This window comes from Phlebotomus papatasi, chromosome 1 (genome assembly GCF_024763615.1).
Source record: "Phlebotomus papatasi isolate M1 chromosome 1, Ppap_2.1, whole genome shotgun sequence".
NCBI lineage: Eukaryota > Metazoa > Arthropoda > Insecta > Diptera > Psychodidae > Phlebotomus > Phlebotomus papatasi.
In genome coordinates this window covers 11448534-11465494 of record NC_077222.1, presented here as the reverse complement: position 1 = coordinate 11465494, position 16961 = coordinate 11448534, and the positions used below count along the sequence as shown (strand labels likewise).

General features: G+C 35.8%; 1 protein-coding gene across 3 annotated transcripts in view; it reads right to left on the bottom strand.

Moving 5' to 3' along the window:
* Nucleotides 1-4552: 4552 nt before the first annotated feature.
* LOC129800031 (THO complex subunit 2) overlaps nt 4553-16961 on the bottom strand; it is a 30099-nt gene continuing 17690 nt past the window's right edge. The window contains exons 9-12 of one of the 3 annotated variants that reach the window (XM_055844387.1): nt 16050-16602; nt 11694-12158; nt 11599-11633; nt 4553-4709 (exon numbers count right to left, since the gene is read on the bottom strand). In XM_055844387.1, coding sequence (XP_055700362.1) covers nt 4650-4709; nt 11599-11633; nt 11694-12158; nt 16050-16602 — 1113 coding nt within the window. In that variant the 3' untranslated portion in view covers nt 4553-4649. Of the gene's footprint in view, nt 4710-11274; nt 12159-16049; nt 16603-16961 lie in introns of those variants that run through there. The other 2 variants (XM_055844386.1, XM_055844388.1) reach the window with 2 other exon arrangements.

The following is a 16961-nucleotide window of genomic DNA, read 5'->3' as shown; positions in this document are numbered from 1 at the left end:
TATCTTCGAGTATTTATTTGAACACTTCTCTTTATTAAGTTACGTTAAATAAATTTCATTATTTTGACACAAGTGTCAATAAGGGTTCCCTGTCAAAGCGGTGTTCCTTTTACCCTACGTCGAAAATTTGGAATTTCGAAGCGATCTGCTACAAAAAGTTATTATTCTAATTTCTCTTAAGTATATTAGGCTTTAAGAATGTAATAAATGAAATTGAAAAATGAAGGAACTGTACCTAATTCGCTCCGTTCTGTAATAACTTTTCCAAGAGACAAAGCCACTCCAAAGCCGAGCCAAACCTATTCGAAAATCTACCGAAAACTAAAGTGTAAGTTCACGTACTCGCTAAAGAGCGCTAATTATTCTACAATTTTTAATTTCGGTATTCTTGACCGTTTAATCGTTAATAGTGAACGACAGTATGTAAACGTTTGCTTCGAAAAGTTGATTTTTGTGTAGTTTTGTGGAATTTCAGAGTGGTAGAACGTTTGAATTGCAGTTTCATTAAAATAAATGTCCTTTTCATGAACTTGCTCACTTTTGTGTAACTCGGCGGTTTAAACTTTCGAATTTCCAACGGGTTTTTAGGTAAGTTCTTTCTAATATACCTTCGAATCGATAAAGAAAAAAACCTCAACCAGAGACAGCTCTCAAATCTGGAAGGATATCACTGAACGAGAGGAATAAAGACCAATAAATAGAAATTTTACCGGTGAATTGTTCTTTTCTTGGCAATTTTATAACACACCATTAATACTTTTTTTTTAAATTAGGTGTTCGAACAATGTTCGAAATTATTTCATAGGCCATAATTTTTATCAGCTGATAGCGGGTATATTTATCGGTTCATTGCTGATTGAGTCTGGTGCAGTAGAATTGGAAATTTCAGTAACTTTCTAAAAAAAATTTAATCTAAGAAAAACGGTTTAGAAATGAACCCTCTAAAATGGTTTAACTGTGATGTTCGAAAATTTTTTCGATCATATATATTGAATATAAAATTCATATGTTGTAAAATTAGAAAGATTAGCCGATAATTAACCACTCCATATGATACAGGATAATCGAGGAGAGCTCAGGCATTATTTAAGGCCTTAAATAATGCAGCAGATTTTACTTTTGCTAAACGAAACATAATAGCACCGCATAATTCTTATTATTAATAATATCCAAGGGGTAACTCATTTAAATTTTTGCTGACAAAGGTTTCTGCTTTCTCGAGTTTCGGGATGCAAAAATCGTATTTCTCGGGTTTCGTAATGCAATTCTCGGGTGCAAAATTGGGTGCTTCGTACTTCGCGGAACGTTTCTGGGACGATTGGCACGAGTTTCACAAAATTAATTATTCCTTAATAATATCACTGAAATATATGAAAATCTTTACAAAAAAAAATTACAGTATACTCTCGCTAATTCGGCTCTTTCAAGATCGGACTACTACTTTAGTACTTCTAATCACACCTATTGTAATCCTCGGATTTTCTTGAAGTGCTCAGATCGAGCTGAAATTCACAGGGTATATGTTTTGAACATCCCTGATGCCGACAATCATAAGCCGGCAATTTCGGGTCCAGCCGGCCGTCCGGCCGAAAGAGATATCTTCATAATTTTTTTTAATATATCTACTGGCTCGTACGACGATTTCTGTGCTATTAGTTTTTTGAAAAACCGGTTCTAAACCGGTTAAAAATCAGGTTTTGTTGTTTATCTCGAAATCTAAGCATTCGATTTTGAATTTTTTATGTTTATGTTGTAGTCCAGAAAATTTAGACCAATTTAAAAAAAAATTAAGACATTCGTCGAGCAGTTCTCGAGATATTTCACTTTAAAGATTTCAATTTTAAGAAAATTTGCTAATAGCGTCAGGCGGGAAAGAAACGAGAGAAGCGGCGTCGAACAAGCTTTTCCCATATATAAGGGAAAAGTACCAGCGATCGACAGTGTTCCTCGGATCGTCAGGTTATTACTATATTGTTGCACCAATTCAAATAATTTTTATATTAGTTAATTTTTACCATTTAACTCTCACAATAATGCAGAGTGTTAGCTCAGATTTAAATTATAAAATCAATTTCCCTTTAGACACGACATTAAATTCGTGACGATCCGAGGTACAGAGTACGTAGTTGCAGTTACATCTATTTTTTTATTAATTTATTGTAAAAATTTAATACTCAAATGCACAGATTATAGTTAAATGGATCACTAATATACCGATTAGCATACATTAAACTACCAAAAAGTATTTTGAGACTTATATTTTCAACTAAATATCGACCATATCTCTTAACATTCCGATCCGGGGTACTCTTCTCTTATAGCACTTCCCTTTCTCTATCTCTACATAGTGAGCCTATATTCGAAGGTTTGTAAGGTGACATATACAATTCGCGATCCGCGAAAAATCGCGGGGCACGAATTTTCGCGGGCGCGTATTTTTCGCGGCTTTTCGCGAGCCGCGAATTTTTTCTCGGATTTTCACAGGCCACGAAATTTTTCTCGGATTTTCGAGGGGATCGAATTTTTTCGCGGATTTTCCCGGGTCGCGAATTTCTTTCGCGGTTCGCGTATTTTTTCGCGGGGCGCGTATTTTTCGTGGGTAATGACTATCTTCGCTGATTCTCATGGGTCACTAACAGAGGTTCTAAACTGATGTAAAGTTTGAGGCCTCTATCTCTCATAGTTTCCGAGATATTCGACTTTAAAGATTTTCAGACACTTTTATGCATTTCTGATCCAATTTTCCTCATTAATAACGATAATATGTTAGATACAGTTTACGAATTATTAAAAGAAATTTGCATTATTTATGTATAAATATCGTTCGAGTTTGCTACAATCCAAATTTGCAATGAAGGAATCGCACCTATGTAAGCTGATCTAGGCTTATCACTGGCTTTTGAATTCGGGCAGCAGTTAATTTTGAATTAAGTTTTCTAACATTTTTCAAATTTGCGAATGAAACAAATATATACTTAAATTTGGCATGTTTTGTTTTAGTTATGATGTGATTTTGCATTATTAAAGGGTTTTCATGAAATTTACCATAAATACGAGTATGTAAACTTAATATTAAGTATGCAAAAGAACAAAAATCGTTGCATTTCAAATAGTTTTGTCGCCCGAATTTTTCTCTAATTCGGGTGACATTTCAGTCCCAAATGCCCGAATTTGAGAGTTTACTGTAGTTCAGATGCTTGCCGCTATGAAAACATTGTCGTCCACATATTTTTGGTAAGACGTAATTTCTATGGCAGTTTCTTAAAAGTAAGGGGTAAATAAGGAGGCTTAAATCAGGCTTTAATTAACTCCTAAAAAGTAAAACAGGTAAAACACCAGCGAGCACAAATTGCTGAAAAAGGTAGGGCTTTCAGCATATTTCTTTTGAATCGACCAGCAAAAATATGCTGACCGATCAGCAGCTGTTGAGCAAAAAGTGCTAACCTATTTTCAGCTTAGGGGGAACTGGGGTAGTAGTAAACAGGGGTAGTTGTAAACACTGATTTTTTTCATTAATTTTAAGACTCCAGAGGATAAAACCCATAAGCATTCATAGATACCATGGGGATGTATGTCCACAGATGAATTGGTCAATAAAATCCTAATATACTTTAAAAATAAAAATCATTTTCCTGAAAATGTTGATATTTCGATTATTTTGATCATTTGGATTTCCACCTGGAAATTAAAAATTGTGCAAAATAATCAAAATGTAGCAATACCAGTTCTTTCCTACATCTTTTAGGATTATATTAATGCATTTACTAGAGAAATTGAGATTCTCATTACTTTAAAAGAATTATTAAATTGGTCAGAAAATAGCATTTGGGGTAGATGTAAACAGGCAATTTCAATTTCAAAAAATGAGTAAGTAAAAGAGCGGCAAATTGATCTTCATACGAAATGTCTAATTCATTGACTAAGAAAAAAATTGGTGGCGCTGTGTTCAATAAGAAGTCACATGATGTCAAAATATGGGGAAAATCCATTGAAAAATGTCTTTGATTTGCATGCTTTTAGTTTTTTTGCTATTTTAATTATTCTTTGTAAAAAGTGTCGTGATTTTTTTTTTAAAAATATGCAGTCTTTATACATCTCTTAAGTAATTAAAATAATTGAAAGTGATGCAAAGTTAATTTAAAGGGTGGAAAAAAGGGTGTTTACATCCTCCCCAGAAAGTGTTTACTTCTACCCCAGGTATTTTGTGAAAAGAGAAAAATGCACAGTGACACAAATTTTATTTTTATGGAAAACTCAATTGTTTTCCAGCATCCGCATTACCCTCGACGAATTGCCTATACCCAAGGGTAAAACATGAGCTAAGAAATATTTTCCAAAAAATCACGGTGTCCTTGGAAAATCACCTCAAATTCGCATCTATCGAAAATGGTTACATGTGCCCCAGTCTCCCCTAATTGAAATTGGTTAGCATTTGGTACTCACTGGGACTGAACTTTATTTAAATTCAAATTTAAATTTTGACAGTTTGCAACCAAACTGTCATGATTTTTAACCAAAAATATCCAGAAAAATCTATCAAACGAATAAATAATTTCTCATCAAAATAGATTTATTTCAACTGTGTACTTACCAAAAAACTTTGCTTCTTAATCTATAATTCTGACGTATAATCCTGGTCCTTTCTGGTTCTAATTTTGACATCTGTCCGAATGGGTGATCCGTATGGCCAAAATATCCCACAAACGGTTCTAAACGAAGAAAAAGTATTTGGTAAAAGTCTGTGTCACCCTCTTTCACAGCAGGAAATATTTAAAAGAGGCTTGTGGAAACAAGATCCCTAACAATGTTACTGTCCCCAATTCCCCCCCCCCCTCCCCTAGAAAGCCACCAGGAAATGACATCTTCATGGGCAAAATTCATCAATTTGTGCAATAAATCGATTTTGAGTCAAATTTCCGTTTGTAACCCCAAAAAATTCCGCAAAAATTGGGGAGAGCGCAGTAAATAAAAGTGCCACAGTTTCACAGAGAGTGTCTTTCTTGCCATTTTTCACCAAGATCACCTCATTTATGGCACAAAAAAGCACCGTGTTCTGGCAGCTGAAAGAGGAGCTGTGTGCCTTTTGTCTGGCCACCTTAATAAATGATTCGGATTTTTTTCTTCGGTCCCAACATGGCTGTGGTTAATTTTTCTGGTGGGATACATTGTTCAAGTTTTGGGATTTCTTTCTTTTGCTTCTCAAATTCCTCATTTTTATTCACCCAAAAACTGCATGCCAATTTTTTTCCCGCTGCACTCCCAAGCCTTTCATCATTTGCCCTCCACTAAGTCTCTTTTTATTTTTTTTTTTTTTGCAAAAGGGGGGCTCTTGCAGATAAATTGGTGGAAAATGCATCCACCATGCAAAGAAGTTCATTGACATCGTTGAGATTTGTGTTTGGGCAGCACAATTTTGTTCAGGTTTTAAAAAAAAACGAAATCCTTCTGTCTCACAATGCCATTTACATAAATTTTAATTTGTATTGCAACAATTCGTCTCATTTGCACTCAACTGTGACCAATTTTTTTTTTTAAACATTGTATAGCAATAATTTAATGCCACACACATGAGTTTTAGAATCATCTGCACAAAACCATTTCACTTGCTCTTTGTTGAAAAAATATTCTTTGCTGCTCTTATTTTTCTGCCGCCCCAAAAAACACCACAAACACTTTGTAAAAATTCTGTTGCAAAACTTCTGGAAAAAAAGTATTGCCACTTTGTTGCACAAAACTTCTTTTTGCACGAAGAGTGAGATGGATTTTTCATTCACCTTCCTTGGCGCTCTTCCATCCAGTTTTTCTTTTTTTGGTCCAAAATCCAGAACAATTACAAATTGTAATGTACACTGGAGACAAAACGACGTGTTTGGAGTCTGGTGCAACTCAGGTATGAAAAAAAGAACTATTCTTTGAGATAGAAAATTTGCAGGAAAAATTGGTTTATACTAATGGACTCCGCACGAAACTTATATTGCTTGAAATCCGCCGAGGGGGCAACGAAGCTGCTCCTACCTTCCCCTAAATACTTCCTTTTCCAATAAATTACCCTGAATCAAACGATTTTTGAAATATCGTCAGTTGGATCAGCAATTGTCGTAACTTCCTCATCACCAAATCAGCAGTTCTTGTATAGTGTGTGTATTTCCATGTTGTTAGACGAAGTGCTGATGAGGCGATGAGGAAGTTACGACAAATGCTGATCCAACTGACGATATGTTACGCTGTTAACCTTCTAATCTGTACCTTCGTTACTAGACTTAGAGGCCAAACGGTTAGAGATAGCGGCATAGGACCTTCGAGAACCCCCCCCCCCCATCAATCCATACTTTTTGGGATCACTCGATAACGCAACGGACTTTATTTATTTTTCGACAGGTTTAGAGGTTCCCTAAAAGGACATTACCGATTTTTCAAGGGTAAAAGTTAAAAAAGCTCTAGGGAGCATATTTTTCAACCGATTTGAGCAAATTTCACGCCGTTGGAAAGGTTTTGGAATTCCTGAAAAGGTTAAACCACGTCCAAATTCTTGTGAACCATCGAAATCCAATTGTTAAGGAAATTTTGAACACATAGAACAGTGAAAAACACATGAATTGAGAAAACTCGATAGGACTTAAATTCTTCAAATCGCTTCACTTATTTCTTGGAAAAAAATACGCTTCTCTCCCTCTCTTAGTCACAGGTTATGTCCCTGGTACGTCTCTAACGGTCACTGAATTTAAATTCTTTACTGACTAAAACAATACAAACACCATTTATTTACCTGACAAAGTCCTGATTTCAGTTTGAAAAGAGTAAAAAAAAATCAATTTCAAATGTAAATTTGAATTTCAATTGTCATTTTCAAATACAATTTCAATTTTGACTTGACAAAAAGAGACAATTATAAATAATTTCCGTTTAAAACAGTAGGAAGTGAAATTCAAATCGATCGAATTTAACTAAATTGAAAAGGTGTGCTAGTGCCACAAACGTTAAAAAAAATACAATTTTAATTTTCACTAGAAAATTCCATTACAATTTTTTCTTTCTGTGGAAATTGAATGGAAATCTCATGGAAAACTCCACGGATATCCTTCGTAGATTCTTTATATGGTACACCAGACGTGAATCATTCGCGGATCTTTATATAAGAATTTTCCAAGGATTTTTCCCACTATATACTAAAACCTAAAGAATAATTCCGTGGAAAAAATCCACTATCTTTACTGGAAGTCGTGCTAGGAAATTTGTTTAGTTTGTTTTCTTTCCTTTTTGCAAGAATACCAAACGGAAAGTCCGCGGACTTTCCGTTGAACATTAGTTCATGTGATTGGGTCAATAATCATAATTCTTGGTTATTTGCTATATTCTGCCATTGATAAACCAGGAAAGAAAAAAAAACAAATTAAGGTAAATGTACCAGCGATCGTCAGTGTTCCTCGGATCGGAAGGTTGTCCCGCGTATCGGAACCCCAAAATTGAATAAATTGAATGAATTTGAAAATTATTCACTGTATTTTAGTAATTTTCTTTAGCAAGATACATCACGTTAGTTCATATTTAATCTACAGAACCAATTTTCTCGTCGAGTTTCAAACAAAATTGCTATTATTTACCTAATTTATTGAATCACTGTATAAGAGTCTTAGCAAAAAATCCGCCATTCATCACTTTCTTAATATTTCACGCGAGAATTTGTCTGCAAAAATATGAGGAATTATGTTTGATTAAAATGATTTACAAATCTGTGTTAATTAAAAAATGAATATTCAGTGATTCTAATTTCACTATCAATACACTTTTTTGATTGTTTTGGCAAAGAATATTAAAAATAAATTATTTTTTGCGAACAAGTACGTTTTCTTTCATCTGTTCCTCGAATCGGCACAGTTTTTTCGTGGAAAATTGCGCTCAGCGCGCTCAGCTGTCATCTTCACAGCCATTATTACATGTTTTTGTTGTGATAGAACAATTTACCAGTGAAAGTTTCATTAAATTTAACAGTTTTAGAAGTAATATCATGTGAATACACAGTACACAGTGTTAGGATGACAAAAAAGCTTCAATGAAGCCTTCTAGAGTGATTTAGATGCCAAGAAAGAAGGAGAATCCTCATCAAAACATCTGCCGATCCGTGGCTCACCCCCTTCCGATCCGTGGAACACCTGATTAAGTACCTTCCGATCCGCGGAACGCATTGCATTCTTACAATTACACCTATATATTATTAATTTCCATAATTAGCAAAAGTGTTAATACACGAAAATAGTTAAATGGATCACTAATATATCAATTGGCACGTAAAAAGATACAAAATAGTGTTTTGGAACTCATATATTCAACTAAATACGGAGCACGTCTCTTAACATTCCGATCCGTGGTACACTTCCCTTATATTACATAATTTCATACCTGCTGTACACCTTTATCTTTATCACAAAAATTTCATGTAAATTAAATTCTCATCCATTTATTTTCCCAAGTTTTTTTTGTGTCTATCCTAGCCTTTCGCACTCAAATTTGAATTAAAATAAATTGAATTTGGTTTGATACCCAAAAGAAGAAAAAGAAGAAGAGTACAAAAGAGAGGGATAGATATTATATACAAAACGTTTAATAAAGAGATGTTAATTTCGATTTCATTAAATTATGCTGATCCTTAAGCTATGCCGGAGCCTTATATTAGCCTGAAATTAGTCTTATGCCTCCGAAACACCTTTTAGGTCAAGAAAATTTCACGAAACCAAAATTTACATCCCTATCTTTCTCAAGCGTTTCGGACATGTCTACTTCATTCTATCGCGTTCAAAATAGAATCGGACCAAATCGAATTTGGTATGACGTTTAAATGAAAAAGAAGAGAGTGAAAAAATGGAATAGACAACGACAATGTTTAAAAAAGATAAGGATGTGAATTTTGATTTCATGAAATTTTCTTGATATAAAGGATGCACCCTGGAACCATTGTCACTGTTTTCTTAAAATAGAGTTTTATGCCTCCGGAACACCTTTTAGATCGGTAAAATTTAATTTAATCAAAATTCGCGTCCTTTTCTTTTTTAAAAGTTTTTTATATGTCCATCCCACTCTTTCGGGTTCTTCTTCTTTTTTTTAACGTCATAAGATTTTTAATTTAGTTCAATCTAATTTTGAGACCGAAAGAGTGAAATAGACTTATGCAAATCTTTTGAGAAAGGGACGGGAAATTTGATGTCATGAATTTATACCGAGCTAAAAGGTGTCTCAAAGACATTATCAATCATTACCAATCCGGAATTTTGATATCTTCACACTGTTTTAGATGGGAAAAGAAGAAATCAGTTCCTTTTCTCTTTACTCGTCTTTTTTTTTCTTTTCCGTGGTCTTCTTTTTCTCTTTCTCCATCTGAATCAGTGGTGATAGGAGAAACTGGGGCAGAATTAGACAGGGGTAGAATTAAACAGGGGGATGTTCTAGTTTGCCTTAGAAAGAATGTCGAGGAAAGCATTATTAATTCGAAGTAAACACCTCGCTTCCTATTCGTGGAAATATTTATCGGTTTTATTGAAATCTATTTTTCACAAATTATAGGGAAAAGCGGGTTACCTTCGGACGACTCAAGCTTCGAACAACCATTTTTTTTCAATATGTTTTTAATAAATTCGCCTCGTTGTTCCCGTTGTTGACCCGTTGGTTCTTCAAAACTTTAATAATAATAATAATGGTGGCACAACATTCCATAGAGGAACAAGGCCTTCTCGCAAGGGTAGCTCGGGTCATCCATTATTATTTTTTCTTATACAGGGATGAAGTTGTCAGTTCGATGACCGTGGAATCAAATGCAGTGAAGCTCACTCGATGCAATTCGAACACCTTTAACGCTAGAAAAATTCCTGGTGACCTAAAAGGGATTCGAACCCGGGACACTTGCATCATAGAGTGCACTTAATTTTTCAATACATTGCGAAACTTTCGTCAGAACTTTAGTCGTAACTTTAGTTATCCGAAAAATTTCATTTACTGCCTAATTGTGCCCTGGTCTCCCGTATCTCAAAATTCAAAATTAGATATGATTTCAATTTACCCCATTTCTAAATGCTTGGTTTTCCTCTGAACCGGAAATGGGAGTGGAATATAAAATGATAAAAGGTGAAAAGGTTAATAGTGTAACTACACAAGAAAAGAATTTTCTATCTAGAATATAAATTAGGAAAGAGATTCAAGGAAAATATTACCAAAATCGACGCAATGTCAAATTTTCCGTACGCTTTGTTTGCAAGTTTCGCTTCAAAGTTTCCAAACAATCAAACGGAAGCGGGAATGAAATACAAAATGATAAAAGGTACTTAATAGTGTAACTACACAAGAAAAGAATTTTCTATCTAGAATGTAAATCAGGAGAGAGAATAAAGGAAAATATTATCAAAATCGACGCAATGTCAAATTTTCCGTATGCTTTGTTTGCAAGCTTCGCTTTAAACGAAGTTTCCAAACAAACAACCGGAAGCGGGAATGGAATATAAAATGATAAAAGTTACTCAATAGTGTAACTACATAAGAAAAGAATTTTCTATCTAGATCTAGAATGTCAATTAAGAAAGAGATTAAAGGAAAATATTATCAAAATCGACACAATGTCAAATTTTCCCTATGATTTGTTTGCAAGCTTCGCTTCAAGCAAAGTTTCCAAACAAACAACCGGAAGTGGGAATGGAATATAAAATGATAAAAGGTACTTAATCCATGCCTCCATTATCAGTTCTAGCCGTTCCAGCATTGAGGAGACTACAGCGCCTCTGGTGTCAGTTTTACAAACTTCACTTCTTGTAGAGAATTGTCCGTCATTCAAAGACCTTTAAGTTTCTCTTCGTGAGGAATAAAATCGGTTCGGTAGAATCGAAGATATGATCACTTAAGGGTCAAAAATGTGAAAAATCCGTTTTGCATAGATTACAGGCGCTAACACGAATTTTACAAAGTTTCATGTTGCACCAAACTCCAAACAAACCATTTTGCAGCTCGATCCACCTCTGTTGAGTACATCACCCTTCCGGTGGCCCTTCGGTGGATTATTTAGTGGCACATTTGCTTTTTACACTCTTCAATGTTTAATCATTATGATAAGCACTACCATTATTTGATGTTTGCATTTGGAAAAATAACATTTTCACAATCGCACCTTTCCCCAAGCCCCAATCCGGAACACTAATTGCGATCCACAATTCAATATTTATTCACTTTTTGGGGTCAGGGGGAGATGATAGTGAGGGAAAATCAATTGATAGAGGGCATTGGACAGAAATCAACATATTTTTATTTTATCCTTAAAATTTTATTTGCAATCTCTCTCATTGTTCAATTGTCCATCTTCAACCGTTTTTCCCCCGCACAAAATAATCCCTAAATCTCTTTTTTTTGGCGCTTAAGAGGAGGATTTCTTTTGGGGTATCTTTTTTTTCAGGGGGAAAAAGAAGATTTTTGTTGCACAAGAAAATGTGCAAAACAAAAAAATTAAAGTAAACTTGTATCACACAAGAAGAGGATCTCAATCAATTTCTTCTAAACGATTTTTTTTTGTTTGTTTTCTTAGATATATCATCGCCAAGAACGTTTTGAATGCTCCACAATACTAACCCTCGAGCTCACGTCCATTTTACGCCTTTTGGAGTCTGTAACGTGAAAATACTCATCATCTGGCGACGCACCCGAATATTCCGGACCCCTCCTACCTCTACTCTCTTGCTCTGGCGGCTCCTGACTCCTCCTGTGCGTCGATCCATTGCTAGAATTGGACACTGAACTGAGATCACGATCCCTATCACGTTCCCTCTCATGATCATAGTGATCAATGGCATAATATCTCTCCACGGGAACATCATAGTACGCCGGCGATGCTGCCTTCCTCTCTCTCCTCTTCTCCTTATCCCTCTTCCGGCTCTTGGCCTCTTCCCTCTTCTCCCTCTGCCTCTCCTCCTTCCTGATCTCCTTGGGTGTCTTCTCCTTCGTCCCCTGTGTCCTATTTGAACTCTCCCTCGTTGACGATTCCTTCTTCACTCTCTCCGCCGGCGTCGATTCCTTCTCCTTCTCCACCTTCTCAGCCGCCGGCGTCGGTGCCGGCTGAGTTGATGAAGTCTTAGCAGCCGATGACGATTTGCTGCTACTCTTCTCAACGCGCTCCTTCACCTCCTTTTTCTCTGCAATTTTTTTTTTCATTTTTTCCTTTTGCTTCACATTTTCCCCCCTCTCATTTTATTTGCACAACAAAATAATGCATTTTAATGAAATTCTCTCGAAAAGTACTTTTGCACAGAAAAATAAATTATAGCTACATTTTAAGAGCTTCTCATATATATATTTCTTTCGCAGAAAAAGAACGAAAACTTTTCCTTGTCAATTGAGATTATTTTTCCTCAATCAACTGAATTGAGAAGCTCAATATCTTACGACGAAGCAAAAAAAAACAGAACAAGGAAATGCGGATGGTTGAAACACCAAATGACGGAAGGCAAAAATAATCTACATGGAAGAACTTATTGGTCTTCCAACTTTTTTTTTCAATCTACCCTGAAAAAAGGTTTGTCAAAGTAACAAGAAAAGTTTATCAAAAGGATGTCCCATTCCATACAGAATATGGAAAAAATGTCAAAGCGACGTTCAACTGGATCTTGTCAGAAGTTTGTCAAAAGAATATTTTTTTCATGAAAAACTCTGTCAAAGTACACGTTGTTACAGAATCTCACTAAAAAAAGATCACTTAACTCTTTCGTCTCCTTTGGGACTCTGGGTACCCACGGAAACAACAATTTTTTTGGGCTATTTAGAATCGATAAAATCCGATTCTTGTGGATGATTACAAACTATAAGGATGTCCAAATCTAGGATATTTTTTGCAGGATCCTAATTAACTCCTGAGCTTAGATATTTTTGATCAAAAATCGTGAATTTTCGATTTTCTGCTTCCTTGCAGATATTGTGACTTTTTTGATATTTCTAGACCAGAATAAGGAAAAACCTCTCGGGGCCAATAAGTATGATAACTAACAATTACAGATTGCATAAATTCGAAAAACAATTTTTTCTTAAATTTTCAAAAAACTTGTTCAAACTTTATGGGTACTCTCGTCCCCAAAAATCTAGAGGTCAAATGTAAGGTTATCCCGCCAATGCCCGCCATTTGCTTTTTGACACCAACCTTGTAACAAAATTCCAAGCGGGAGCAACATTTTTACCAATATGGCCGATAATTTTGACATTTGGCAGCGAGGGGGATTGCTTTCAGGGAAGTTTTTCCTATTCTTCCGGATTTTGGTGAATTCTGATTATACAGGAAGTGTCTTTTATGCTTTTGAGAAAGCTTAATGTGTCTACAATAACATCGTGTTGAAAGAAATGTGTTTTAAAGTGTTATTGTGTGAAATATTTTGAGGAATCTGTTGGCAAGCAGAAATTTGGTGTCTTCTTGACCACTTCCTGGACATCCCACAAGATACTGGTCAATAATTCTTCTTGTTTTAGTGATCAACATTGTAAAGGAGTCATTTGACGCGCAAAAATAATTCACAAAATTGATATTATTGACTTTTGGAAAATTGAAGTTTGTATCCTTTGCGTTCTTTTGGGAACGAGAGTACCCATGAGTTTTCCAATTTCCCAGATACGGAAAAAAATCTTTCTCTACAAAAGTATCATATTTGACCACTAAGACTTACAATAAAGTGAGTTTTACTGAAATTCGTTAGCTGGATATGTTGTGGTCCGAAAAGAGTTAAAAACAATGCGATACGTTACAAGGGACGTGGAGCAAAATGTGACAGTAGCAGTCCTGATAAATTTCTAATCAGCACATTCTTTGAAGAAATTTACCAGGCTATAATTTCACCGAAATTGCAGACCGGTAGAAAATGTAGGAAATGACAGGGCAAATACTGACAGACATGGGGTAATTTGTGACATTTCGATACGCTTTTATTACAATCCTCGATAAATTTTGACGGGAAATTACATTTTTCTGGGAAATTTAACCTCCTACATCTATGTTGTAGACCATTTTGTAATAGAACTGTTGAACTTGGAGAAGTTGGAGGGAGAAAACCCGTCCTGACGAAGACTCTTCTAAGCCAACGGTACCAATCACTGTTCAGCTGGGGTGATAACTTTGAGGGGTTCTATAACGACGACTAACCTCAAGGAACGATATCGCTTTAGTTCCGCTAGATGGGGTTGTGAGTGATCGACTAGTTATTCCGAAGGCATAAGATAAGATAAGATTTTGCCAGGGGTCAGTTCTCCATTTCGGATATTCCGATGCATCCAGGCCACCAATTGGGCCCCTTATGCTTCCCCACTCCTATTCTATCTTATCCCCCGATACGGGTAGCCGCTCTATATCGCAGCTCTGTGGGCAATCAGTGCCGTTACTATATCACAGCATCCCTTCTAAAATAGACATTTCCGGAATGTTATTTTAACTTTTTCGGATTTCTCTCAGTGTAGTTATTCCGAAGGCACAATCGAATCGACTCCTCACTCAGTCGGTCTTCACCAGTGAATCGAGGAGGGACGCTGGATTCATGGCTTTCTTGGAATGGGAAATGAGGCTCAATTCCGGGAGGCTAGCGATGAAGGATGAAGACATTTCAAGAAGAGCCTCTTTCCTCGTTGCGAAAAAGCGCCTCGTTTAAGAAAAGGCGAACTAGAGATAAAGTGGTCCGTAATAAAGAGGTTACCCTTGGCAAGAACTTGACTACTCAAGAGGAACCCTGATCTTTCGAAGACAAATGACTTTCCACGAGAAAGTTTTCTCAGAACACAGATTTATCCTACAACGCACACTAAGTCCGAATGGAGCGATCATGAGGGGGAACTTATTCAACGTGGAGCGGTTGCACTATTCCCAACTGGCTTTCGTATAAAAGATTTACGTTGATCAGTGCTTCTAGATCTATACACAACTGTGTCCTTGGACTATATATCTGGCGGAATTCTGTGTAATTGCAGCTGTTCCGGTGTTCGCCAGAGAATTCGTTCTTTTCAAATTAAAAGACTCCGAATTTTTGCCAAAGCTTTCAACCCTTGGTTTGGGTCTTCATCAGTTCAATTTGAAAATTGACGTCTTTCGTCTGCTTAGATATATTATACTTTGCCACTTTAACTTATTATCGGGTTTTTTTATGTATTTTTGAACTAACTGTTGAACCCAGTTCAACAAAGGCTGTGACAAAGAGAACACCAAGAAGAAACTAGAACACGTAATAATTCAAGTAAAAATAAATTTAAAAAAAAAACGATAATAAGTTAAAGTGGCAAAGTATAATATATCTAAGCAGACGAAAGACGGATTTTCAAATTGTTAAAAACGGCTGTAATTGACCCACTGATGAAGACCCACACCAAGCAAGGGTTGAAAGCGTTTTTCGATTATTTTTCGATTGTACTTTCGATGGGTTTTCGAAATACACGTATGGTAATTTTTATACCGATTTTTATATCATGTTGTCACTTATTTTGTGCCGAATGTTTAATTGCCACTTTTTCTTTATTTACATATATTTTTTTAAATTCTTTTTTCTAGACTTTCCAATTAATTTCGCGCAAATGTATGATATTTTTCCATCGTGTTTAGATTCTATTTTTCTGCCTTCCGTCATTTATTTATTTTTATCTTTCTGTCTAAATAAATTTAAATATTTTGTAATATTCATTACCGTTTTACTCCAAATGTTCTCGTATTTTCAGATTGCAAATTAATTATTAAAAATTTTAAAACAAACTTTAAAATTGTCATTATCTTCTTTTTTTTTTAAACATTTCTGCCTCAATGTTCAATTTGGGTAATTTCCAAATTAAGAAATAAATCCTTCCGACAATTGTTGTCTCAAGCATCCTTAATATTCATTCCTAGAATCTCCTTGTCATAAATAATTCAATATTTCTTGAGAAATGCACTGTGATTTCTCAATTAATCACAATGGGAAGCTTCCCCATTGAGTTTTTTTTTCAAGTTGTTTGTGGATAAAATTCTCAAGAGAAATTCAATTTTATGCTAAAAAGCAACAACAACACAACAAAAAATAAAGAAAACTCACCAGCTTTTGTATCTCCATTAACAACCTTCTCTGCGGCTGCCTCTTTGACCTGATGGAAATCACTCTCCCTGATCATCTGACTGGCTTTCGCCTTGAGCTGCCCAATGTAACTGGCAGCCAGAATGTAGAGATCCTGTCTTTGATTCTTCTCCTCATCCTTCACCTTTTCCACCTTCTTCTCAATGATCTGAGACAATTTGGTGAGCACAGGAAAGTGTGGAAGGATTTTCATGAGGATTATCAGTGAATTGCGGATTTGCATGTAATCCTTGGAATCCAGGCAGAAAACCATGGCTTTGGTAATTTTGTAGTGCCACTTGTGACACAAATGTCGATAATTCTCATAGCCAACATGATCATTTGCCTCAGAAAACTGATTGCTGACCCGGAATTTGGTGACAAAGCCAGGAAAATTGGCGCATTCCTTGTTAAAAACCGCCTGATCTGCATGCCAACGCATCACCGTCTCTAGCATTGCACAGAGAAATCTCCCATAGCGCGTTGCCTCATTCTCCGTGCAAGAAGTCACCGAGTTCGTGATGTCACAGAAGATCTGCAATCATCATGTTCAACAGTTTCTTTTTTTGTTAAAAGTCGATCAATCGAGATGTGAAGGTATTTTTTCTCCATGGGAAAATTATGTCCAAATAGAAATACAGGGGAAGGTTCTCAGGCTTCGCACACATCTTCCCTTTTACACTTTAGATTTTTCCAACACTTCTTTAATGAATCTGCCCTAATTGGCATAGATACGCCAGATCCATAAAGTGAATATGCGAAAACTACGAAATGTTCGAAGTCAGACTATGTGCGAAGCCTGAAAACCTTCCCGTATGGGGCTTTGAGTGTGTTCTTTACTACTCGAACTCCACAGAGAGATCAGTTCGATAATCCCTCTGTCACGCTATTTGT